Below are 26,477 nucleotides of genomic sequence, written 5' to 3'. Positions count from 1 at the left end.
TTTAAGGTCTGGGTTCTTGAGCTAACTTGGATACTGACTTGCTGTGCTATCCCGGGCAGGTTCTTTAATCTCTTGGACCTGTTTTCTCATCCCTAAAATGGATGGAAATATTCCAAAGGTCACTTCCACCTGGAGGGTGACAAAAGGGGGCAGCACTGAGAGCATCACCTCCTTTCCCTAAGCCCTGAAACGATGGACTCAGTCAAATTCCTGGATCTTGCTTACCTGAACAGAAGTAGAGATGAGCCAGCACCAACAGCTGAAAGAACTTGAGGTATGAGCTCTTGGATGGTTTTAGTGTCTGATCCATGGTGTCTGCTGCTTGCTATGGAAAACGAAAGCAAAAGTGTCACACCAAGTGAGACCTGTGCACCTTCCAGTATGCACCTGGCTTGGGCAGAAGACAATTCAGTTTCCCCACACAACGGATTCTCCCGTGATGTTTGCAGAATACACCGAAGAAAGGCTGATGGTGTATCTAGGTCTCCAAACTCCTGAATATAAAAGATAGTGGATTTACTTTAACAAGCTGAAATATAAAGAAAACAATAACTCTTATGATGATTCTCCAATTGTCTTGAGAAGCCATAGCCTCCTCTGGGAATAAAAGCCCTGAGGGGGCTCCTTAGAGGGCTAGTATGGGTCTTGGAGATAGGCTTGATGATAGGTTTGTTTGAAAAGCAGTCAAGTTGTTGGTAACTAGTTCTACCAAGCTATCGCATAAAAAGATAATAGCAAATGTACTTACTTGCTGAAGGACAACTCCTCTTTTTTCTCTTGTGTTAAAAATCAAAGCAGGAGGCCACACTTCTAAGATGTTCTTCTCTGGCTATCTCCAAACTAATGACAAGTCACTCGCATAATATATCACAGAGGTGGCATTCCCCTTTCAACTTCCTCTTTTTTTTTTTTGAATATTATTTTACATTAGTTTCAGTTGTACACCATAGGCGTTAGACATTTATATAATTTATGCAGTGATTCCCCCCGATTAGTCTAGTACACCCCTGGCACTATATATAGTTGTTGCAACATTGTTGACTATATTTTCCATGCTGTACTTTACATCCCCATGACTATCTTTTAACTGCCAATTTGTATTTCTTAATCCCTTCACCTTTTTCACCCAGCTCCCCGATCCTCCCCCCCCCCTCCCGTCCCTCTGGCAACTATCAGTTTGTTCTCTGTATCTATGAGTCTGTTTCCATTTTGTTTGTTCATTTATTTTGTTGTTTATCTGCATATAAGTGAGATCATATGGTATTTGTCTTTCTCACTCTGGCTTATTTCACTCAGCATAATGTTGTCGCAAATGGTAAGATCTTATCTTTTTTAGGGCTGAGTAATATCCATTGTATATAAGTACCACCTCCTTTTTATTCATTCATCTATTGATAGGCACTTAGGTTGCTTCCATATCTTCGCTGTTGTAAATAGCGCTGCAATAAACACAGGGGTGCATATATCTTTTCGAATTAACTGTTTTGGATTTCTTTGGTTAAATACTCAGAAGTGGAATTGCTGGGTCATAAGGTAGTTCTATTTTTAATTTTTAATCTTTTGAGGAACCTCCAAATCATTTTCCATAGTGGCTGCACCAGTTTTCAATTTCACCAACAGTTCATGAGGGTTCCCTTTTCTCTACATCCTCACCAACACTTGTTTATTGATTTATTGATGGTAGCCATCCTGACAGGTGTGAGGTGATACCTCATTGTGGTTTTAATTGGCATTTCTCTGGTGATTAGTGATGTTGAGCATCTTTTCATATGTCTATTGGCTATGTGTATGTCTTCTTTGGAAAAATGTCTATTCAGATCCATTGCCAATTTTTAAATTGGATTGTTTGGTTTTTTTTGGTGTTCAGTTGTATGAGTTGCTTATAAATTTTGGATATTAGCCCCTCATCAGATGCATCAATGGCAAATATCTTCTCCCATTCAGGAGGCTGTCTTTTTGTTTTGTTTTGTTGATGGTTTCCCTTGCTGTGCAAAAACATTTTAGTTAGATGTAGTCCCATTTATTTATTTTTTCTTTTCTTTTCTATCTCCCAAGGAGATAGAAAAAATATCACTAAGGGCAATATCAGAGAGTTTACTGCCTATGTTTTCTTCTAGGAGTTTTATGGTTTCAGGTCTTACATGTAAGCATTTAATCCATTTTGAGTTTATTCTTGTATATGGTGTAAGAAGGTGGTCCAGTTTCATTTAATTTGTGTGTATCTGCCCAATTTTCCCAACACCATTTTTTGAAGACAATGTCTTTGCCCCATTGTATATTCTTGCCTCCTTTGTCATAGATTAAATGACCATGCAGGCATGGGTTTATTTCTGGACTCTCTATTCTGTTAAATTGATCTATGTGTCTGTTTTTTATGCCAGTACGATGCTGTTTGGATTACTATAGCTTTGAAGTATAGTTTGATATCAGGGAGAGAGATACTTTGAATTTTGTTCTTCTTTCTCAAGATTGCTTTGGCTATTCAGAGTCTTTCATGGCTTATACAAATTTTAAGATTATCTATTCTAGTTTTGTGGAAAATGCCATTGGTATTTTGCTAGGGGTTGCATTGAATCTGCAGATTGCTTTGGGTAGTAAGGACATTTTTATGATGTTAATTCTTCCTATCCATGAGCACAGTATATGCTTCCATTTATTTGTATCTTTTTAAATTTCTTATCTCCTCTTGATTTTTTGGAATAGTTTGAGAAGGATAGGTGTTAATTCTTTGAATGTTCAGTAAAATTCACCTATGAAGCCATTTTGTCCTGGATTTTTTTTTTGTTGGGAGTTTTTTAAATTACTGATTTAATTTCATTAGTAGTAATCAGTTGGTTCAGATTTTCTGTTTCTTCTTGATTTGGCCTTTGAAATTTGTATGTTTCTAGGAATTTATCCATTTCTTCCAAATTGTCCATTTTTTGGCATATAATTGTTTGTAATATTTTCTTATGATCCTTCGTATTTATGTGGTATCAGTTGTCACTTCTTTTTCATTTCTGATTTTATTTATTTGGGTCCTCTTTCTTTTTTCTTGATGAGTGTGCTAAAAGTTTATCAATTTTGTTTATCTTTTCAAAGAACCAGCACTTGGTTTCATTGATCTTCTGCATTGTTTTTTTACACTCTATTCTGTTTAGTTCTGCTCTGGTCTTTATTATTCCCTTCCTTCTACTCACTTTGGGCTTTGTCTGCTGGTCTTTTTCTAGTTCCTTTAAGTATAAGATTATTTTTTTATTTGAGATTTTTCTTGTTTCTTGAGGTAGGCCTGTATTACTATGAATTTCACTCTTAGGAATGTTTTTGCTGTGTCCCATAGATTTTGGGTCATTTTGTTTTTATTTGTCTCAAGGTATCTTTTGATTTCTTCCTTGATCTCATTATTAACCCATTCATTATTTAGTAGCATGTTATTTAGCCTCCATGTGTTTGTGTGTTTTTGTTTTTTTCTTGTAATTGTTTCTAGTTTCATACCATTATGGTTAGAGAAGATACTTGATATGATTTCAATCTTCTTAAGTTTATTGAGACTTGTTTTGTGGCCTAACATATGGTCTATCTTGGAAAATGTTCCATGTGCACTTATAAAGAATGTATATTCTGCTGCTTTCAGATGAAATGCTCAAAAATATCAATTAAATCCATTTGAGTTAGTGTGTCATTTAAGGCCACTGTTTCCTTGCTAATTTTCTGACTGGAAGATATGTCCATTGGTGTTGATGAGGTGTTAAAGTCCCCTACTGTGATTGTATTACTGTCAATCTCCCCTTTTTTTCAGTCAATATTTGCCCTGTATATTTAGGTGCTCCTATGTTGGGTGCATAAGTGTTTATAAGGATTATATTCTCTTGATAGATTGATCCCTTTATCATTCTGTAATGTCCCTCTTTGCCTCTTAGTATAGACTTTGTTTTAAAGTCTATTTTTTTCTGATATAGGTATTGCTACTCCAGCCTTTAAAAAAATATTTTCATTTGCATGAAATATCTTTTTCTATCTTTTAACTTTCAGTCTGTGTGTGTCTTTTGACCTGAAGTGGGTCTCTTGTAGACAGCATATAAGGTCTGACAATTAAGTTCGTGAACTCATCCTAGAAAAAGTGCTACATACCTTGTTGCTGAATATCACTATGGTCACCTTTGAAGTACTCCCCTTGGGAAGCTATGTACTAATGCCAGTGCTTAATCCACCCTTGAAAGCAATTTTGGAACTCTTTTTCTGGAATGGCCATCAGAGCTGTATGGCCATATTACCCTTGATGTCCTGAATGACATCAAAATGTCTTCCTTTCAATATTTCCTTTATCTTCAGGTAAAGAAAGAAGTCATTGGGGGTCAGATCAGGTGAGTAAGGAGGGTGTTCCAATACAGTTATTTGTTTACTGGCTAAAAACTCCCTCACAAACAGTGACGTCTGAGCTGGTGCATTGTCATCCTGCAAGAGCCATGAACTATTGGCAAAAAGTTCAGGTCTAAATTTTTCATGCAGTTTTTTCAGCACTTCCAAATAATAAACTTGGTTAGCTATTTGTCCAGTTGGTACAAATTCATAATGAATAATCCCTCTGATATAAAAAATGTTTGCAACATCGTTTTGACTCTTGATTTGGACTGACAGAGTTTATTCGGTAATGGAGATTTGGGTGACTTCTATTGTGCACTTTGTTTCAGGGTCATATTGGTACACCCATGTTTCATCACCAGTGATAACACAGCCCAAAACATCATCTTGCCTCTCCAAAAGTTCTTGGCAAACTTTTACTCTCCTTTGCTTTTGTTCATCGGTGAGCTCCTTGGGGACCATTTTTGCACACGCCTTTCTCATGCCAAGATTTTCAGTTAAGATTTTCCTAACTGTTTTTCTATCAATATTTACTTGGTCTGCTATGCTTGTCACAGTCAACAGATGATTTTGACACACAATTTGACAAATTTTTGCAATGTTTTCATCGGTTCTGCTCCTTACTGGCTGCCCTGACCTCTCTTCATCAGGGACACATTTTCTCCCCTCAGAGAAACATCTAATCCATTTGTATGCTGCCATTTCCTTCATGAGATTATCCTCATATACTTGAACTAACATGTCGCTGATTTCACTTCCACTCTTGCCAAGTTTACCAAGAAATTTGACGTTTATTCTTTGCTCTAATTCAAGCCCAGAAATGCTCGCGAGGACACACAAAAACACGCAACAATAATGAACGCCACTCAGCAAGACACTGCCACATGAACACAGCTGGGAGACACTGATATACCAAGGTTATGAAACCTTACCGAGCTGCTTGTACAATGCTGCCAATGTACATGCACAGTGTCAAGTTCGCGAACTTAATTGTCGGACCTCGTATATCTGCTACATTGCTCAGTTTTGGCTGGGTGGTCTTAAGTAGTAGATGCCCTTTGGAACCCAGGGGCACGCACCGTCTTCCTGGTCACCTGCCTCAGGTGCTCCAGAAGTGACCCTTGTGTGGGATATGTGTAGCCTCCTGTTATAGTTAAACCTTGATTATTATTGGCACATCAGAGGTTGGGATTGACCCGCAGGTTGACTGGCTTTGTGGTTTGGCCACATCCACAGTTTATGGGATGCTGTGTGTGTGGGGGCTTACCTTGTGGAGCAGGATTTGCCCCAGTGGGTTCTGGTGCCTGTCAAGACCACCTTTTGTGTGTGCAGCTTGTGGGGCTAATTGCGTGGTGCTCTGCTATGAAGTCAACCTTCAAGTATGTTGGCTCTGGGGCCTCTTGGGAGGGGCTCCAGTGCAGACCCAGATCACCCACTGCCTATGACTGGGTTGCAGACTACCTAGGAGCTACAAAGTGATCAGTGGTTGGTCACTGCCTGTGCTGGGTTTAGAGGTGTGTGGGAAAGGCCCTGTGCTGCAAACCAAGGATGGCTGCCACCAGTACCAGACCTCAGGTAGCTCTGCAAAAGCCCCAGGACACCCTGAGGCCTGCTGCTGCCTACTGGCTCCCATAAGGCTCAGCTGCTGATAGAGCCTCGTGCAGTACCTGAGCTGGGTGAGACACTACCAAAAACTCACTGAACAGCACACCAAATGAATGCATTTCACTATAGGTAAATTGTATCTCAATTAAAAAAAAAGCTTTCAGGCCAAGTCTTGGTCATTCATTACAGCTAGAAAGATAGGCATAGCAAATTAAAAATTTGAAGAAGTAGGGCCAGCCCAGTGGTGTGTTGGTTAACAGCTGGCTTGGGACACCAGCTCTGAGCAGCAGGGCCCCGGTTCAGATCCCACATATGAGGGCCAGTGATGCTGCCCTCTACAGCTAGGATGGTGAACAACAGCTCGACCTGGAGCTGGGCTGCCATGAGTCACCGGCAACTGCGTAGGCTGCAGCCCCTGCTGCAGTGGGCTGCCATGAGCTACCATGAGTGGCTGGCAGCTGGTGTGAGCTGAAAAGAGCCACTGTGAGCGGCCTTCCGGTGGCCGGCGACTGATCTGCCTCAGCCAGGAAGAGCGCAATGATAATACCAACATGGGCCAGTGAAGCGATGTCCTCCACAACTAGGCTGAAGAACAAAAGGACAGCAACTTGTCTGTTCCCCTTCCCCCGATTCCCCAATAAAATCTTTAAAAATAAAATAAAAAATAAAAAAATAAAAATTTGAAGAAGTATATAGAATGGAATGTAATGGAAAAAATAAAATGTAATGAACATTGCTGAATAACTTAAAATAGAATCAGAAGACTGTTAAGAAAGTAGGGCCTGTGAACATCTTGTGCCTCAGTTCTTAGACCTGCTGTTAAGTTGCTAAGCCTGCTGCTAAAGTCAGCTCAAGGCTGAGCCATAAGCATCCTGGAACAACTGCTACATGGACATATATGGACGTTACTTCCTCTAGATAATTTTCACCTTCCTCATTTGCATATTGGGACTAATTTCTGTTAAACTAACCAGCAATCCTTCATTTGCATGAAAGAATTACACTTTGTGGTTTTTGCCTTTATAAACCCTCCTTTCTTTGTTCACTATCGAATGCAGTTTGGATCTGTGTCTCTCCTTTTGCTCATATAAATGCTGTTTTGTTCTTTATTATAGCCTGAATCTCTTCTTTGGTTAACACTTATATAAGTTGATTCTAATTCTTTGTAAAAGTGACACTGTTATTCAGACAAAAATACTCTTAGTTTTTCTTCGCTTTTATTTACTGTCAGGATGAAAATTTATTCTGCTGCTAAATAAATGAAAAGAGTTATTAAAATTAATCGTACCAACCACCCTAAGAAGTACTTGTATGGTCCCCTATTACATACGGGTGAGAGGCTCAGAAAGGTGACAAAGGCCTCGCATTTAGTACCCTTTTCCGGGCAGTTGTATCCTTACTGATTTACGATAACACAGAAGAGACATATGAGTCACCAAAAGACGACTTCAGGGTTCCCGAGTTCCGACATTCTGAGAAGCTAGGAGCTGCTCAGCGCCCTCCTGAGCCCTTGGCCCCGGGCTCACCCGGGGACAGAAGGCCGCTGCGGTCCAGGAAGCCGCTCTGGAGGCCACAAGGCTCGCACGGAATTAGCCAAGCGGAAGGCGCCCCGGCATTCCTTCCGCCTGGGCTGAATCTGGGCGCGGTCTTCAAGCGAGGCGACGCGGCTCGGCCACCGTCTTGCGCAAAGCTGGGCTCCGGCCGGGTGTCCAACTTACCTCCTGCACGCCGGATGCAGCCAAGTCCCCACACCCTGAAGACGCCCCTGTCCGGTCTCGCCTAAGTCCCAAGTGCACCATTCGCCACGGCCACCAGGTACCCCACCCTGCTGTCCGCCCCCACCCCCGCGGGCCCTCCTCTTCTGGCGGTGACCTGGTCCCACCCGCTCTCTCCCTCCCTTCCTTGTCCCTGTCCCCAGTGCGCGATCTTCCTGGGACCAGATGCACCCCTGCATTGCCTTCCACCCTGCACTCCTTCCCCGGTAGTGACCAGGTGCCCCACCCCTGTCTTGGCCCCAGGCGCGCCATCCCCTACCTCACCCCCCAAACTAACAAACGAACAACAAAAAACAGCAGAGGTCTGTCAGGAAGCAGCTGCCCAACCTTAGCTTTGAATTTATTGTTGGGGAGTGAGAATGTAAACTGTAAAAGTTCAAAGGAGTTTGAGGAATAGCAGCGTTCTGAAAGCGGGAGGCTGGAGCAACAAGTGTGAAAGTTAAAAGGAATTTCCAACGTAAAGAGATGGTCATCACCCCCTACCACAGCTTTGTGAGTGCAACTCACAAATCATGTATTCGGTGGAATCAGAAGGAATATACAGAAAGGAAGCTTAGGACATTGGGAGAGCAGGTACAGGAGGACTAAAAGTTGGTCCTCTGAAGCGCTCAGCATAGGACAGGAGCCCAGGGAGCATCTATAGCCCTCCCCGCCCCATCTTTCCCCATTCCAATTAAAAACGGAAAATGGAGATCCAGGGTGGGTGGATTGTCCACAATCACACAACTGATTCTTGGCAGAGTCAGGTTTAGTAGCCCAGAATTCCAGTTCGTAGGCATCATTTATAAATAAGAAAACATGTAAATAATGCTTTACAAATTCCTTTTGTGAGCTAAGAAATTAAGCACGATCAGTATTGGTATACTCAATCTATCTTCATTTACTCTTCTCCAGGTTCTTGCCAGCCTGCATTCCACTGCCAACAGCAGTGCAGCAGGGAAGGTCTCCTGGAAGCCCTAGGACTTGAACTAAACCCTGAGTCATTGAGTTTAGGTAAGTGGAAGGGAGGATGGGTGTACTGGGTGTGAAAACAGCCTGAGCTGAGGAGAGAATGAGCTACCGTGTTTCTCAAAAGTAAGACTGGGTCTTATATTAATTTTTGCTCCAACAATCTACATTTATTCATTTATTCATGCACGAAAATCTACATTTATTCAAACAGTCATGTCTGGCTGACGATCTTAACTGAGGCTTATGTTTGGGGTAGGGCTTATATTACAAACATCCTGAAAAATCATGCTTATTTTCAAGTTACATCTTATTTTTGGGGCGACACGGTAGTTCACCTGCCCTTAAAGATGTTTGTTTGGCTGGCCTGTGCAACTGGAGTGGAGGGGTCCAGTGAGGACAGACAGGAGGGCTTTGAACTTGAATGCTACAGGCAGTAGGGTACAATGGGGGAATTGGAAATACACCTGTAGGAAAACCAGCACTTCACCAGGGATTAGGTTTTTGGAGGGCATATTAGCTGAGATCCCAGGACTCTAGAAGTTAATCATTTTGAAGGAAAACAAAATTTAAATATTGCTGTTAAAAAGGAAGGTTGTGAGGAGAAGGTATTCGTTCAATAATAGAAAAATCTTTTTCTCTAGTTGTGCACGAATAATAAAAATAGTGCTTATGATGTGCTAAGCACTGTCCTAAGTGCTTCACAAAAATTAATTCATTTATTCCTCACAACAAACCCACGAGATTGTTACTATTTTTATCACCATTTTAGAGATGTAGAGGCTGAGGCACAAGAGATTGCCTAAGGTAAGTAGGTTTGCACTGAGGTTAGTGGCTTGGAATCAGAAGATTTGGGTCCCAGTGCCTCCACTCACTGACTGTGTGAATTTACCCTCTCAGGTCCCCCAGTTTCTTATTTGTGAAATGCACATTATAATCCGTGCTTACTAATGACACAGAAAATGTGCAGGTGCCTTGTGAACCGTGCATTGTAATAGAAAGTACTATTGTTTAAGTAAAGGAGGGATGCACTTCTAAAGCCAAATTTCAACTAAAAAGGGCAAATGATAAGCTTGGTTTGACTTGCAGAATGTAATGGGCTTGCCACTTGCAGAGAGGCAAAGATGGAGTCGTACGTAGTTAAAATCATGGGCCCTGGAGTCAGATGGAATCCTAGCCATGCCGCTTAGTTCTGTGACCTAAGACAAGTCACTTAACATTTCTGAAACTGCATTATCTCTGTAATCCTCATTTTACTTACCTGTAAAGTGGGCCCAATAACACATTCCTCATAGAGCAGTTATTAGGATGAAATGAGATGCACTTAATGCAATACCTACAGGCAGTGAGTACTCAGTAAAATGCAGATAAGGCTATTATTTTTTCTCATTTTTCTTTCTCTTCATCCCCTGTGTGTCTTAATTTTCTCCCAAAGACAGCTTCACCATGTGTGGGGGATTGATGGAGAGGTATGTGGCTGCCATGGTGCTGAGTGCAGCGGGAGATGCCTTGGGGTACTTCAACGGGAAGTGGGAGTTCCTCAGGAATGGAGAGAAGATTCACCAGGAACTGGCCCAGCTTGGTGGCTTGGATGCCATAGATGTGGAGAGGTGGAGAGTCAGCGATGACACGGTGATGCACCTGGCCACTGCGGAAGCGCTCGTGGAAGCGGAGAATGTCTTGAATTTGACTCGACTGTATTCCCTCCTTGCTAAGCACTACCAAGACTGCATGGAAGACATGGATGGCCGGGCACCAGGTGACCATAGCCAGTAGAGGTCCTGGGCAGGTGGAGAATAAAACAGGCCCAAGGAAGTCATTAAAAATGTTGATTGAGATTTAAATATCAAGGAGACTACTGATTTAAATATCAGTAGTTTTTACAGTTATGATAAAAATAGAAACCTGAATGTCCCATAATTTATTTAATTATGGTGATACATTTGTAGCCATTTAAAATTATACAGATAAGTATTTACTGATATAGAAAGATGTTATATATTAAGTGAAAGATAAGTAAGTTACACAACAGGATGTATCTTACAAAGCCACAGTCATTAAAAGTATAATGTATACCTGTTGGGAGAAGTCTGGAAAAATATATACAGATGTTCATAATTGTATCTGGTTAATGGGAGTATTTATAGTTCCTTATTTTCTTTTTGTTTATTTGTATTTACTAACTTTTCTGTAATGAACAAGGAAAACATTTTTTTCTTTTTAAAGAAGAATGGAAAGGGTCTTGAAGAGATTTCTTTACTGTTTCCAGGTCTGCCCACAAGTGGTTCTTGCCCACTTTGGGAAATTGTTACAGGTACTTGGGCCACCAGGTGATTTGAATCACCTTTTCCCAAGCCCATCTGGCCTACCTCCCTTCCTGTATTAGTCAGCTTGAGCTTCCATAGCAGAACGCCACAGAATAGCGTCTTAAAGAACAGACGTTTATTTTCTTACTGTTTCGAAGGCTAACAGTTTGAGATCAAGGCATCAGCAGGTTTGTTTTTTTCTGAGGTCTTTATCTTTGGCTTACAGATGACTTCGTTATGTCTTTGACGTCTCACAGTGCACATCCCTGGTGTCTTGTTGTGTCCAAATTTCCTCTTCTTGTTAGGACACTAGTCAGAGTGCATTAGGGCCTATCGTAATATTCTCATTTTAATTTCATCACCTCTTTAAAGGCCCTATCTCTAAAATATAGTCACATTCTGAGGTACTAGGGGTTAGGGCTTCAACATACATGTTTTGGGGGACACAATTCAGGTTAGCTGATGAAAAGCACCTCCCATTGAAAATCCCCCCAACACACACACACACACGCACCCAGGGTTCTCTGGTGACCCCAAGGATTGGCCTTAGAAGCCAGCCTCTGTTCATCCTTTCTCAACATCCGATATCTCATCAGTTTGACAAGTGGAAAGTGTTCTTTGTCTAGCTGTGCCTTCTGTGGCATAGTTGTGAATAAACTGATTATAAGAGAACAGTAATACCACACCACACAGTATGTTACTGCCACTGCTTGGGTTATGTGTGCATTCATAGTTCCCAGTAGGATAGTGAGATGGTACAAGACTGATTACACTGTTCTCACAGAGGAGAAAACCAAGGGCACCCAAGGGTACATTGTTGCTCTGAACCCATTGCTCCGTCTCTGAGCCCAGCGCTCTTTACTCTGAAACGAGCCCCTTTCTGACATTTGGGAATTCAGGTGTCAGGTTCTCTTTGGGTTCTTTAAGGGCTTGGGCTTGGAGCATGATGGTTACGAAGCATGATGGGCTGCTAACTAGCTGGTTATGTGATTTTGAGAAAGGTTCTTAAGCTCTGAGCTTGAGCTTATGTATTTAAAAAAGAACATGTTATACCTACCTTTCTGAGTTATGATGTCTCAGTAATAACTGGCAAAGATTCCAAGCCTCTAAATATGAACCTACTTCTTTTATTATTAATCTTATCATGCTAAGGGTCATATATTAAGTAAGGAAGTGTTGGCTTGGGTATGGATTTTGAAGGCATTCATCATCATATTTTTTGGCTTTCCCTTCCCATCAAAGAAACTTGGAGGCAGAGTTTGGTTCTTTCCTCCTTCCAAGGCTTTTGCTTTGGTCACACTGACCCCAACCCCTACCCAACTTTTCCACAGGTGGCACCTCAATGCATAACGCCATGCTGCTAAAGCCAGACGAAGCCAATGGCTGGAGTATTCCCTTTAACAGCCATGAGGGTGGCTGCGGGGCTGCTATGCGGGCCATGTGCATCGGTCTCAGGTTCCCTCATCCCAGTCAGCTGGACACACTGATCCAGGTTAGCATCGAGAGTGGCCGAATGACCCACCACCACCCCACAGGCTACCTGGGAGCCCTTGTGTCTGCCCTTTTTACAGCCTATGCTGTAACCGGCAAGCCTCCTTTGCAGTGGGGAAAAGGACTGATGGAGGTGCTACCAGAAGCTAAAAAGTACATTGAGCAATCAGGCTACTTTGTGGAGAAGAACCTCCAACACTGGTAAGTTTGTAGGTGCATACTCCTGCTAGAAAATGGTTGCCAGAATTCATAGATCATAGCAACTGTCACGGTTCTCACCATCCAGTTTGGTCATCCAACTGCGTCCAGCCCCAGCTCCACCCCCCGCCTACCTGCTAAGGATTTCAGATTCAGTTCCAGCAGTGGTTGTCACCAAGTAGCCAAGTGAAGACCTCAGTGAGTAGTGCAGTTTCCCTCTTACAGGAATGCTGTTCCGTATTCCAACTTTCTATAGTTTTTGTGGCTATCCTGTACTGAGGGGAATTTTCCCGTTTATCTCCTGGAACTTGTTTTTCCAGTGTTGTCTTGATGTACAGTATTTTGAAGTCTTTTCTTAGAAGGCCCAAGAGATAGGTTTTTTACTAGCTAATCGGTAAGTGGTCAAACCACATCTTCCCCTTTTTATTTTTTTCTGGACTATAAAGCTCTTTTTAATTAAAATATAATTGACATACAATATTATATTAGTTTCAGGTGTACAATGTAGTGATTTGATATTTATATACCTTATGAAGTGATCACCACGAGAAGCTTAGTAACCATCTATCACCTTATAAAGTTATTGCGATATTGACTGTGTTCCCTATGCTGTACATTACATCCCGTGACTTATGTGTGTTATAACTGTAAGTGTGTACTTCTTAATCCTCTTCGCCATTTTTGCCCATCTCCCACCACCCAACTCTCTGGCAACTAGCAGTTTGTTCTCTGTTAGATTCCACATATAAGTGAAATGATATAGTATTTGTCTTTCTTTGACTTATTTCACTTAGCATAATACCTTCTAGGTTCATCATTTTGTCACAAATGGCAAGGTTTCGTTCTTTTTTATGGCTGAGTAATATTGCATTGTATATATATATATACCACATCTTTATCCATTCATCTATCAATGGACACCTAGGTTGTTGCTATTGTAAATAATGCTGCAATGAGCATAGGGGTGCATGTATCTTTTTGAATTAGTTTTTTTGTTTTGTTTTAGGATAAATGCCCAGAACTGGAATTGATGAATTGTATGGTAGTTTTATTTTTAATTTTTTGAGGAACTTCCAAACTATTTTCCATAGTGGCTGTGCCAATTTATAATCCCACCAACAGTGCTTAAGGGTTCCCTTTTCTCCATATCCTCACCAATACTTGTTATACCTTTCCCTTTTTCTGAGTTCACTTCAACATTGCCTTTTTTGGAAATTAAAGGTCCAGAGGCTTTCTGTTGAAATCACCCATAGTCATAATTTCCAAAGTTCCCTTCTGAAAAAAAAAGTAACTCTGCAAGGAGATGATGTATTAATTAGTTTGACTGTAGTAATCATTTCACCATGTATATGTATATCAAATCATCATGTTATATACCTTAAATATATACAGTTTTTACTGAGAAAATAAAATATATAACGACAGACTAAATAAAGTCTCCCCTTGAAAGGTGACATGACATTATTCTCAACTCAGGCAAAACAGACCTTTACTTCTCACCTTTGACTTGCTATATATCTTGTTTATTTAGCAACAGATATCAGTGCCTTGTTTATATCAATTATCAGCAAAAATTTATTGAATGAATGTTAGATAGAACTCATTTTGATTTTTTATATCATTTATGATATTAATACAAGAAATTGAAGTCATCTTGGAATTGTCCCTGTTTACACATCCACCTGGTGCCTTTCCTTATGGTTTTTGACTTTATTTTTTTAATTGAATGTAGATTTTTTTTTTCTTCCTCCAGGTCCTACTTCCAAGACCGATGGGAAGAGTACCTAAAACTTAGGGGGATTTTGGATGGCAAAATAGCCCCTACCTTCCCCAAGCCCTATGATGTGAAGGAGAGGGATCAGTTCTACACCTACATGAGCTATAGTGGCTGGGGAGGCAGCAGTGGACACGACGCCCCCATGATTGCCTACGATGCCATCTTGGCTGCAGGAGACTCCTGGAAGGAGCTTGCCCACCGAGCCTTTTTCCATGGTGGAGACAGTGATTCTACAGCTGCCATTGCTGGCTGCTGGTGGGGAGTTATGTATGGTTTTAAAGGCGTGAATCCCTCCAACTATGAGAAACTAGAATACAGAAGCCGGCTGGAAGAGACAGCTAGGGCTTTATATTCTCTTGGGTCAAAGGAAGATATGGTAATTGCCCTTTAGGAAGAGGTGATGTTCATTTCTGGTGGTTTCCTCTCTTGTGTAGTCCCTTTTCTACTCAGTTTCTTTTCACTGCTTCCAAAGGCAAGAGTCTTAGCCTTGTACTCAGGGACTTTTGAGATAATAAATCCCTTGGGCACCTGACGCTCAGTCTTTCCAGGCTTATCCTGTTCTCCCTGAATCTCTCCATCTTCTTATCCTGAGGAGTTCTTATCTCAGTTGATGGGGTCAGTGTCTCCCAAGCTAGAAATCTCATGGCCTCCTGTTTGAGTCTTCATTTTCCTCTTTGAGTCTTCATTTGTATCAGCTAATCTTTCATTAAATTTTTTCTGTTGTTTCAGATTGGGTTCCCCCAAAAGTGGACTCGACAAGGATTTGAGCACAAGTAGTTTACTTGGGAGGTGATTCCAGGGAGCACTGGGAGGAGCATGGGCAAGTGAGACAGGGAAGGCAGAGGAGCCTGTACAAGGCGTGTTAGTGAGCAGGTGACCACTGTCGGCAACTGGGGCTCAGTCCATCTGGGTCCTCTTTGTAAGGCATTCCTCATGGTTGTCCCATCTGAGGGACAAGCCAACTTGGGTATTTATATCCACTGCCTTCCATCTGACATCGGTGGTCCTGAGTGCCAAGTCCCTGCACTTCTAAGCCTGTCTCTTGTGCAAGCCAAACACAAATGTCTTCAAGCAAAGACTCAGAGATGCTTGCGGTGGCAAGCTGTAGGGAGCACAGGAACAGTGAGCAGTATATGTAGGGTCCCAACAGCATCTGCTACATGGTGTCTACCTTCTAAGTATCCTTTAAATATATCACCCTTTAACCTTCTTGCACCAAGTATTTTTCACCTGGATTTCTGCAACCCAAGATACTCAGGTGTGGGGTGATGCGGCTCCTAGTGGCGCTCTGTACTTACTGGACATGACATTTAACATGTTATTCGTTTGTTGTTTCCTATTTGCTTGTCTTTATTCTCCTCTAGGCAGAACCTAGTGCACAGGAGATACCTAATCAGTATATATTAAATGAATGTTGTTAATTAGCCTCCTAGGCTGGTGCCTCTAACTCCAGCCTTGCCTTCTTTCTTGTTCACCAGAGTTATCTTTACAAATAAAAAATTGATCATGCTGAACTTCTAATCGTGTTCAATAAATACATCACCCTTTTCTTGATTTCTTGATGCCCTTCCCTCTCCTTTTTCTCCTGGTAAGTTCATACTCATCCTTCAAGCCCCAACTCAGGTAGAACCACCTAGATGAAACTTGCTGAGGCATGTGGCCGCTTTCTCTTCACTGCATTCACAGCTTTTTGTGCCTAGCCATCACTACACGATCCTGTTGTATGGTGATGGTATGTCTTCTGGGGCGACCTCAGGCACCTAGTGGTGGATTGTGCCTTATTCTCTTTGTGGCCTCTTTGCCTGGCGCCTGAGAGACATTCAACAGATATTTACTCTGGAAGTTCAAGTTGTGTTGATGTGAACGTTTTCAACATGCAGTTCCATCCCTGTTTCCTATGCCCTCTATTTTATGATTGCCAGGAGAGGCCTGGCCAAGGTGTGTAGTGAATGATGAAGAGTTTGATGGCCTAGCCATGCCTATGGGTTGACTGAAATGAGACAAGGCTCAACTCTGTATTTGAAGCAGGACTCCAGCAAAGTCATGGGATTTCTAATTATTTTTATACGTAAATGGAGAGGGAAATTCTGAAGCTGTTTTTGTGGTACAAAAACTTCTCATGTGTATTTATGTATTCCAAGAAACAGGCATGTTGTTTTAAATACTACAACTAGGACAACAGATGCTTCAGTGGGACAACTAATCAGAATTGCAGATTTTAGGGGTAGTGGGTTACAATTCACAGAACATAGTAATAATCTCTTACATTCAGATGTCTTAAAAGACTGCTTTGCATAAATATTTTGAGGAACAGTTTTAGAATAATAGAAAACAGTTTATACATTTTTACACAAGATTTCTAAGCAGAAGATTAAGATGGAGACTCTTGGGCAGGACTGCTTTCAATTTCCCACTTGATAAGAACTGATTTTATAATGCAGACTAGTGTGTGCTTTTCTGTAGCTGTAGAATAATAGAAAACATTTTCTCCTTGTCTTTCTGAGGTTTCTTTTACCAGTAGTTAGGAATGCCTGCATTTTCAAGGTGGAGCACTAGAATTCTACTAGTACTGACCAAACAGCAGACCTGAGATGCTTAGATCTTACAATATGGAACAGGGCAGAAAGTATTTTGACAAGTGGAATATGAGGCATGACCTGCTGTGTAACTGGTTTGGTGAATGGTCTAAATTTAGTGAGAAGCAAACCTGAAATGATTTTGTTTTTCTCCAACTACTGCCTTTATACATATTCTTTTTAAGCTGTGCTTCCTGTCCCACAGCATCATCTTGGGAAGATCACATAATTTTTTTGGTCTTTGGGGCGGGGAGAGGGGCGTGTTAGTAACCCAGTCCATCCCAGTCCAGTGTTTTAAATTTCAGCTTTATTGAGGTATAATTGACATAGACAAAAATTTAGAGTCTACATTGTGGTGATTTAATAAATGTATTTACTTTGTGAAAGGATTTCCTTCATCTAGTTAATTAACATACTCATCACCTCACATATTTATCTTATTCGTGTGTCTATGAGAACATTTAAATTCTACTCTCTTAGCAAATTGCAGTTCTACGGTACAGTGTTATTAGTTGTAGTCACATTTTACATCAGATCCTTAGACCTTGTGGATCTTATAGCTGAAAGTTTGTATACTTTTGCCAGCCTCTCCCTATTTCCCCTAGCCCCTGGCGGCCTCTTTACTCTCTTTCTATGAGTTTGACTTAAAAAAAAAAGTGACAAATATGCCCTGTCACTTTCACATCGGTCACCCTCTATCTCAGCTGGTAGGCCCTCCCTCATTTGGCTTGTGAGGAGTGGGGAAGAGAAGGAGAAACCCCCACAGAACTATGACTCGTGATTTTTCCTTTAAATCCCTGGCTTTCAGCTGGCAGAGGTGGGGAAAGGAGGTCTGGTCACAGAGCAGCTCTGCTACCTCCTAGTAAGTTCTACATGGACTTGTATTTCCAAGTCCATGTAGAACATGGTGCTGGAGGGCAGGAGGCTGGGGACTTTGCATTTGTTGTTCTATGGTGTAGGACTTTACCCACAATTGGAGACAACAAAGAAAGACTCTTTAGAGATTCTATTATATTTGCTTGGCAGATTCTTACTCTTCATCACGGGTACACTTCAAAAAGAGTTTGGACTTTGAGGCTCCATTTTTCAAACTTCGAAACTTCCTTCCCAAATTCAGCCAGCGACTTTGCTTTCTATTTCCCCTGAGAAAATAGAAGCAGTCAGAAGAGAATAATTGCAGGTTCCCATCAGTATCTCTGCCCATCCATCTGCATCTGGGCTCATGGTCGCCGCTTCACTCCTGACTCTGAGTGCTAGTGCTAGTGTGTGTGTGTGTGTGGGGGGGGGGCGAGGGAGGGAGAAAGGCAGGGTGAGCACGAACAGGGAAAGAGATAATAAACTTAATTATATGCACTATGTTACAGATAGCAATAAAAATGATCTGACACCACTATGAATTTGTCATGCTTATCAAGTTAATTTACATAAACTGAGAAATAGGTCATGTGTAACATTACAGAGATTAATTATATTTTTTTCACCTGGTCTGTGATGGTGCTTCATTTGCTTTGTTGACTAAGATTGCTAGATGTCTAGGCAATATATATATTTTTAAGGCAAAATTAACATTGACTTCCTCAACTACCACATTCTCTATTTATTATTCTTTATCTTTCCAGGACAAGTAGACATCTTTTTTTTAAACAGAGCTACTGGAAGTGGGGGGGAAGGAATGGAGTCTGATGATTTCACAGTCAACCAGCCTAATGTAATAGCTCCTCAAGGAGTGGCTGCTGGGGTGTGGTTAAGCATCCAGAGATCGCCCAGACAGGGCACGGGGGATAGAGAGCCTTGCCATCATTTTTTCATCTTTGGGGTTTGCGGGGGTTGGGAAAAGTGATATCTTGGGAATAAATGAGACTCTCCATTTGGGGAAGGAAAAAGAGGGAGAAAGAGTTGCTGTGTGTCAGGCAGTTCACCATCACCCATTAACAGAGAAAGAAATTGGGCTTAGAGAAGTCACCATTGGTCCAAAGTCAGCAGCTAGGATGAGATAGAGCTGGGGCTTAAACTCAGGACTTTGTCTCCAAAGCCTTTTTTCTCTGCACACCTTCTACACTCTATAATTGGTAGCTATAATTAGAATGTTTTCCTTAGACAAAGCCAAAATGAAACCCAGGAGTGAGACGACAGCAGCCTATGCCCTTCCCCTTCACACAAGTGCGAGGTAAAACGAAAAGGAAAGTTAGTTGTGGGCTAGCTTGCCATATTTGGGGCGGGGGTAAGGAGGGGGCAGAGCTGAGCCCAGCTAAAACGGAAATGGACAGAGTATCTTCACTCGCCTCTCTTCCCTCAGAGAGCTTCCTCTTCCGCTGCCACCAAGGAGACCCCGCCCACTGCTGGGTCACGATTGGACTTCTCTCTTCACTCTGTGCTTAGTTATATCTGCCCCCACTTTAGGTTCCTACTTCACCTTTTTGGGCCTTGGTATCATCATCTGTACTAGTGTGGTGGTCTCAGGCAAGTGCCCCCACTCAGAGTCTCTGGGCTTGGAGCCCATGTAAAGAGCATGAGTCTAAAATGAGGTTGTCTGGAGATGGGGGACAGAATCTACCAAAAAAACCTTTTGTTTTTGCTGATCTGCAGAGCTGTGAATAGAGGTTTGTACTTTAAATAGAGGGTCATGCTTCAAACCAGTGTTTCCCCTCATTTTGGATGGTATGTGGACAGCCATCCCCCATTGTCAATGCCAGCAGATGGAAGTTCTATCAATGAAAACTTGAAATCAGTATTAGTGCAGGTGGTACATGGATATGGCAGGAGTGGGGAAGGTAGGACCTGAATGAATGAAACTGAGAAACATGACCTTGAGCAAACATGAATCTCCAGCAGAGTGATTTCCACTGGAGACCGCTCTAATGGAGGCAGACTTTCTGGTGTCTTTTATTCCACACCAGCCCTGAATCTCCTGAATCCAGGAGACTGGATGTACCATGCCCTCTCCTAGCAAATATTGATTGAGCAACAGCGATGCAACAGGCACTGTGCTAGGTGCTGGGGGTGAGCAAACCGGATCAGAATGTGGCCCCCCTGAGGGTGACATTCTCCTTGGGGGAGACATACCATATACATTGAATATAAATTGGTATTCCCTTAGCGTCTTCTGGTAGAAAGCTCTCTATGCTCACCTTCGAAAATATGTCACCCCATTTCCTTGGCCCCTCAAGCAGTGCTCCCCAGGCCATTGGCCTGTCTGAGCTTCAGTTTCCTCACTGGTAAAATGGAGATGGCTATAGTAAGAATTAAGAGCAGACTAGTGACTCTGGCATGCATACAACCCTCCGAGTAACCCGCTGGAACTGCAGAGTCCTGGGCCCAGCCCCAAATATTCTCATTCAATGTCTCTGGGTTGGGCCCAGCAATCTGTCCTGAGTTTCTTGGGTGCTTCTGAGGTCGGCAATCCTGGATGGGACCTCTTCAACCCCAATTGGAGAGCACTGACTAGATGATGAATGTGAAAGGGAAAGTGCATTACAGCCATGTGCAAAGAATAACTGGAATAACTGACTTGGCCTACCAGCTCTGGCCTTGGTGCGGGTGGCCATAAAATGCCGCCCTCAGTCTCCTGCTGTGGGGAACCTGTTTGATGGTCCCAGTTGCTGCCCTTCTGTATCTCCCTTCAGTCTTTGGGTTGAGACTGATCCCAGCTAATGACTGAGTAGGGTGGGGCTGGGGTAGTCCCTCCCTCTGTAATTTTCTTTCCTTCCTCCTCTCCTACACAGGCGTCAGGTCTGCATCACAGTCTAAATGTTCTCCCTTCCAAATAAATAAATAAATAAATAAATAAATAAATAAATAAATAAATAAATAAATAAATAAATGTTCTCCCTTCTATCTTTAGCTTCCCTTATTCTTCACAGGTGCCATCCCTAATAATTCTCTTGTCCCATCTTGGCACCGTCTCTGAGGACCTGAACTGATGAACGTACCTCGCTTGGTCTCTGATATCAGAACAGTCTTCAGTAGTGCCCTATTTATTGCCGTGCTCCTTCCTGATGGCAGCAGTGCTTCGTCAGTGGGATCGTATGCATGAGGGGAAGCAAGAGCTGGTCCCCCCAAATCATCTTATCCTCATCTTCGACATGCCTGGCACAGCCACATGGGCATGGTACCAATTTCTCTTCAGGGATTGTTGCTGTCTGCCTCAGTGGTTCAGAGCATGGCGTTGGGCTAGCTTTTCCAGCTTCGCAGCTCAACTCTGCATGACCTTGTGCAAGTTACTTGACCTCCCTGTGCCCTAAAGCTGTGAGAAACACATATGTCGACAGTACTCACTTCATGGAGCTATCGCCCAGATAGTTTGCTACTGGCCCTACTGGCAGGTTTTCTGTGTCACAAACTAAGGAGCCGGACAGCAAGTACCCTCCCTCCTCCCGCCCCCCACGTTGTGAGAACTGGCTCTCTGTGGTTTCTGCCACTCCTTTTGGTGAAGAGGCCACAAGCTACACTGGAAACGCTCTGGCTCCAAGCCAAGCCTGCCACTTCTAGGAACAGGGTCTCTATAGGTCTTTTTCTTTCTATACTATTCTCTTTCTTTATTTGTGAATTTAAGAAGCTGAACATCTCTTCTTAGAGGTTGGACTTCACTTCTAGCCCCAAGATAATATGACAGACTAGAACGCTCCAGAGGCAAACTTCATCTTCTTCCGTTCTGCCTATTAAGTGTACATGAAACATGTATTATTATTGGCTCAGCTCTTTGCTAGGCACTGGGGATTCAAAAATGAAACAAGAGGGCCTTTGCCCGCAAATCACTCAGAGTCTTCCTAGGGACACAACACGTCCACAGATAATTCCAGTACAATAAGGGTTTTGTGATCACATAGAGATGAAAGACTTCTGCCTTGGTTTTTTACTAACATTTTATAATGGGAAGTGGGAGAGGTACAGGAAATAGTTTCCTGATGATATTTGGCTCAGAGAGGAAGAACAATGTGTTTCAATGTGCTCTGCTTTAAAAAAAAGAAAAGTATTTATTTTCAATTGAGAAGAAGAAACTGAACAACTGTGGTGGTTAAGCAAATAGGGAGAGTTTATTTTTTCTTCTACAGGTCATGAAGCCAGTTAATGATTAGTGGGAGTCAGAGCCAAGTGGGTGTTTGGTGTGCAAATCTCCTAGAGGCTGGGTTATGTGATTTCTTTCGCACTGGGGTCGGTTTCATCTCAGCTCTGAAACTTGCAGCTCAGCGATGTACTCAGACTTTTGGGAGAGGTGCTTCTGGTTGTGGGGGCTCCTTTTGTGGCTCAGTGATGGGAATGCAGGTAAGATGGAGGCTCCTACCTTGGGTGGAATGATTCTTGCTCAAATCGTTACTTATGCGGTAGAATAACCTTTGGAAGGTCCCCTAAAAGCCCTCTCTCTTCTGAGATGAATTTACAAGAGGGAGAAACAGCCCTATAATCATAATGGGAATAATGGTAATCAGGGCACTTTTTCAAGTCGAAAAGTAGAACTATCTCTAGTTATTTTACGCATTTTTCTAAAACCTGCATTATTGTTTTTCACTTTGCACAAGCCAGGATGACAGTGAGAAAATAAGATTTGATTAATTCTGAAATGTGATTCACTTTCATCCTATGAATATCCACTGTTCCAAGATCTATTCATTTTTATTTTTTTAATCTTTAAATTTAAGTTTTCCAAAGGAACAATGATTTTGTCATTGAGATTGTTAGACATCCTTTTTACTGTGGCTGACTATAGTTCAGGTTTGTCATCCCTCCTGGTGGGACACTGATAACCTAGTCCCCCGCTTACGTTAAAACAACTTTCCTCAGATGCTATTTGAATTCTACCTTTCCCATTAAAACCCCCCACCCACCGTTTCTGCTTGCTTAACATAACAAATCTAAACCCTCATGTGGCATCAAGATTCCCTGACTAGTGAAGATACCCTCTTCCGCCTGGTCCCAACAGCAGACTGCTCTTCTGTCATCCTCACAAGACGTGTAATTTCCATCCCCAGCTTTAGACTGTGTCATTCCTTCTGCCTGGAGTTACTCATACTATCTTTTCATTCATTTTAGCTCTTTACATCTTTCAAGAGGGCTTCCATGATTCAGGCTTTCCTTCATTCCTTTACTCAGCATCCCTTCCCTGCTCCAAAGTTCAGTTTGCTTGTGTGTGTTCACGACCTGTATTAATGGGTTGCTTTTAAAAGGTGCTACCTAGTTTCATGTGTCATTTATTTGTTGTGTGTATAAAATGACCTACACACACACACACACACACACACACACGCACACGCACACGCACACGCACAGAGGGTGCCAAAAAATGTAAACACATTTTAAGAAAGGAAAAAACTGTATTAATTGTAATACTCAATATATACTGATAACAAAAGATGAATACAAGTTATGTTTGACTTCTGCAATTACAAGAGGTGCTCAAAGTGGTTACCATGCGTCCAGACACTTCTGATTATGGCGAACTACTGCTTGAGCATAGGTAGCGTCTCTTAAAATGAGTATACGTTGTTTTGGCATTCCCGGTATATTTGTGTGCATGACTCTGTGTGTGTGTGTGTGTGTGTGTGTGTGTGTGTGTGTGTGTGTGTGTATGTGTCTCGAGGGGTGGGGAGGAGGAGAGAGAGAGAGATTCTTTCTTATTAACATACAGAGCAGTTTTTTAATGGCTGTTTATACACTATCTACTAGATCTGAAAGGATTTATATCTTCTACATTTTTGATAGATGTGAGAAAAATTGCCCTGCAAAAAAGTTATAACTAGCTATTATTGTGTAAGCATAGCCATTTCTCTACCTCTCTGCCAACACTGTAATATCACATTTTTCATATTGTCAGTCTGATAAGAAAAATAATATTATGTTGTTGTCTTAATTCTTATTTCTCATTATTATTTCTGCTTCTGGTATCTTGTTTAAGCAATTGTCTTATAAAGATAATCTCCCATGTTTTCTTCTAAACCCCACGAGCTAGTACAAGGGACAAATCACCAGGGACAAATCCTTTGGTCATGGTATTTTTTTAAAAATACAGTGTTGGATGTCATTTGCCAACATTTCTTTTTCTATTTCTATTTATTATTTTGCATATATGTTCATAAAAGAAATGTATTTATCATTTACTTCCTTGTTTTGCTCTTGTCTGGTTTTGATACTAAGATTATTATAACCTTATAGAATAAGTTTCTATTCTATGAAACAATTTATATATGATAAAGATTATCTGTATTTTAAAGGTTTGGTGGAGCTCTCAGATAAAACCATCTGGCTGTAGTTCATTTCAGGGCTAGGGAAGACTCTTGGTTGCCAATTCAGTTTTTGAATGCTAGTAGGTTTATTTGGGTTTTGCATTTCTTTTTGAGTCAATTTTAGTAAATTATACTTTTCTAGAAAATTATCCATTTCTTTTAAGTTTTCCAATGCATTTGCCTGGGAATTTTTAAGTATATCTTTTTATCCTTAATATTCTGCAGTTATACTATAATCTGCCTAGTATAGATTTATTTTTCTTTATCTTGTTTATTATCTTGAGTATAATTTTTTATTAGAGAACTCATATCTTTTTTTTGTTTTTGTTAAGGAACATTCTTAGTAATTATCTTTTCAAAATAATTGCATTTTCTCCCTTTAGAGAACAACTACTAGATAAATGTTGGAGCTTCTCCATCTATTGTCTGTACTTTTTAACTGCACTTTTATACTTAAAAAGTTGTTTTTATGTTTATACTAGACATTATAGTATTGGTTTCTGTTTTAATGACTTTCTTTTTTATTTCCAATTTTCTAATTAACTGTTTCCTGTTATATCTTATTGTATAATTTATTGTATAGTTTATTTCATAATTTCTTTATGCTTTGTCTTTATTTTTATCTCTGCGTATTCTCAGCATACTTATTTTAAAGACTATATCAAAGGATTTTTCAATGTGTTATTTCACCTGGAATGAATTCATGATTCACTTATTGGTTATATTGACTATCTTTGTACACATTTGATTTCTTTATATATTTAAGCATTTTATTTGCAGGCTTTTAAAAAGTAAACTTTTTATTCAAGCACAACACAGATTAACTACAACACAGAAAAATACACAGATTATTCATACACAGATTAATGACTTTTCAGAGTGAATTCACTTGTGTAACTATCACCCAGAACCCAGACCAACAAATTAAAAATTACCAGGATCATAAAACCCATTCTCTGTATCCCCTGTTAGTCACTACCTCCCCAAAGATGACTATCATCTTGGCTTCTAACAACATAAATTAGTTTCATTTTAATTTTCAGTGAAAAGTTTGTTTTTGGCCTCACCCTGTCTCTGTCTCTCTCTCTCTCTCCCCACTCACACCATCTTCAGGTTCTCTCCTCTAGTTAGGTGAATTCTCAGCTCCTGTTAATGAGGTTTTGTCTTTCCATCCTGTCTCCCTAAATAAAGCTATAGCCCCCAGGTAAAAAGTCAATAGCTATTTTTTGTTTGTATCATTTTTGTTTTTAGCTTCCTTTCCTGAGTTGGGGAGTCCGTCTCCACCACTGGCTACCACAGGTGGGCCTGGTGCTGGTCATCCACACTGGACATGGAGCACCTTTGGGTCCCATTTACCTCACAGAACTGAATTCTCTCTCTCTCTCTCTCTCTCTCTCTCTCTCTCTCTCTCTCTCTCGATATTATTGGGGAAGGGAACAGTGTTGGGGAATTGGGGAAGGGGAACATTGTGTTTTTCAGGACCCATCAGCTCCAGTCAAGTTGCTGTCTTTCAATCTTAGATGTGGAGGGCGCAAGCTCAGTTCCAAGTCTAGTCCCTGCTTTCAATCTATCAATAGTTGTTGGGGGGAGGGGGGAGGGAGGAAAGGGAGGGCACAGCCCACTATCCCATGTGGGAGTCGGACCAACAACCTTGTTGTTAAGAGCATGCACTCTAACCAACTGAGCCATCTGGCAGCCCATCCGCAGCTCAGTGGCAGTTCAACTCAAGGTGCCATGTTCAATCTTAGTTGTGGGGGGGGGGCGTAGCCCAGAATCCCATGCTGGAGTTGAACTGGTAACCTTGTTGTTAAGAAATACTCTCACCAGCTGAGCTATCTGGCTGCCCATTGGCAGCTCAGCTCGGGCGCAGCTCACTGGCCCATGTGGGAGTCAAACTGGCGACCCTGTTCCTCAGAGCTCATGCTCTAAGCAACTGAGCCACCTGGCCAGCCTGAATTCTTATAACTGCCTTCTCCCAAACCTGGAACTCAGCACCATTTTGAATTTTTGTTCTTGTTCATGGAGCTATTATTTTTCTATTTGAAATTGTCTAAGTTTTTTTTCTCTTTTGATATTCACCTGTCATGACTGACTGTTTGGTTGGAGTGGTGGTTGAAGGGAGGGGGTATGTGAGCAGCACTCAGTATGCCATGTTCCATACTCCTAAGTGATTGACAGTTTTATTATCTGCAAATATTGGCCATTTCTTTCTCACCCTTTTCTTTATACATTTAAATTTTTTT

The 26,477-nt window shown here is 41.5% G+C and overlaps 3 protein-coding genes across 5 annotated transcripts in view; 2 read left to right on the top strand and 1 right to left on the bottom strand.

Moving 5' to 3' along the window:
- Nucleotides 1-823, bottom strand: part of CD80 (CD80 molecule) — a 35,818-nt gene extending 34,995 nt beyond the window's left edge. Inside the window, exons 1-2 of the mRNA XM_019653182.1 lie at nucleotides 749-823; nucleotides 226-325 (exon numbers count right to left, since the gene is read on the bottom strand). Of these exons, the coding sequence (XP_019508727.1) occupies nucleotides 226-310 (85 nt within the window). The 5' untranslated portion in view covers nucleotides 311-325; nucleotides 749-823. The remainder of the gene's footprint in view (nucleotides 1-225; nucleotides 326-748) is intronic.
- A 6,717-nt stretch (nucleotides 824-7,540) lies between these two features.
- On the top strand, nucleotides 7,541-18,410 carry ADPRH (ADP-ribosylarginine hydrolase). Of its 2 annotated transcripts, none has more exons than XM_019653167.1 (5): nucleotides 7,541-7,761; nucleotides 8,616-8,714; nucleotides 10,109-10,428; nucleotides 12,307-12,667; nucleotides 14,418-15,186. In XM_019653167.1, the coding sequence occupies exons 3-5, from the start codon at nucleotides 10,116-10,118 to the stop codon at nucleotides 14,830-14,832; spliced, it is 1,089 nt and encodes a 362-aa protein (XP_019508712.1). In that variant the 5' UTR covers nucleotides 7,541-7,761; nucleotides 8,616-8,714; nucleotides 10,109-10,115; the 3' UTR covers nucleotides 14,833-15,186. The 2 variants fall into 2 exon arrangements, with proteins under 2 accessions (XP_019508712.1, XP_019508701.1); XM_019653156.1 differs by having other exon boundaries at nucleotides 7,542-7,761; nucleotides 10,105-10,428; nucleotides 14,418-18,410.
- PLA1A (phospholipase A1 member A) overlaps nucleotides 12,386-26,477 on the top strand; it is a 37,384-nt gene continuing 23,292 nt past the window's right edge. Inside the window, exon 1 of one of the 2 annotated variants that reach the window (XM_019653150.1) lies at nucleotides 12,386-12,467. Coding sequence is in view for 1 of the 2 variants with exons in the window: in XM_019653147.1 (XP_019508692.1) it covers nucleotides 22,207-22,279 (73 nt within the window). In the remaining variant the exon portion in view is untranslated. Of the gene's footprint in view, nucleotides 12,468-22,006; nucleotides 22,280-26,477 lie in introns of those variants that run through there. The other variant, XM_019653147.1, reaches the window with a different exon arrangement.

The sequence above is a fragment of the Hipposideros armiger genome, unplaced genomic scaffold, assembly GCF_001890085.2.
Source record: "Hipposideros armiger isolate ML-2016 unplaced genomic scaffold, ASM189008v1 scaffold_8, whole genome shotgun sequence".
NCBI lineage: Eukaryota > Metazoa > Chordata > Mammalia > Chiroptera > Hipposideridae > Hipposideros > Hipposideros armiger.
The sequence above is the reverse complement of the archived record's forward strand: the minus strand, read 5'-3'. Positions and strand labels throughout refer to the sequence as shown.

Coding starts and splice junctions, on each gene's coding strand:
- ADPRH (XM_019653156.1), top strand. CDS start 10,116: ATGTGTGGGGGATTGATGGAGAGGTATGTGGCTGCCATGGTGCTGAGT. Junction 10,429..12,306: donor CATGGATGGCCGGGCACCAG/GTGACCATAGCC, acceptor ACTTTTCCACAG/GTGGCACCTCAATGCATAAC. Junction 12,668..14,417: donor GAGAAGAACCTCCAACACTG/GTAAGTTTGTAG, acceptor TTCTTCCTCCAG/GTCCTACTTCCAAGACCGAT.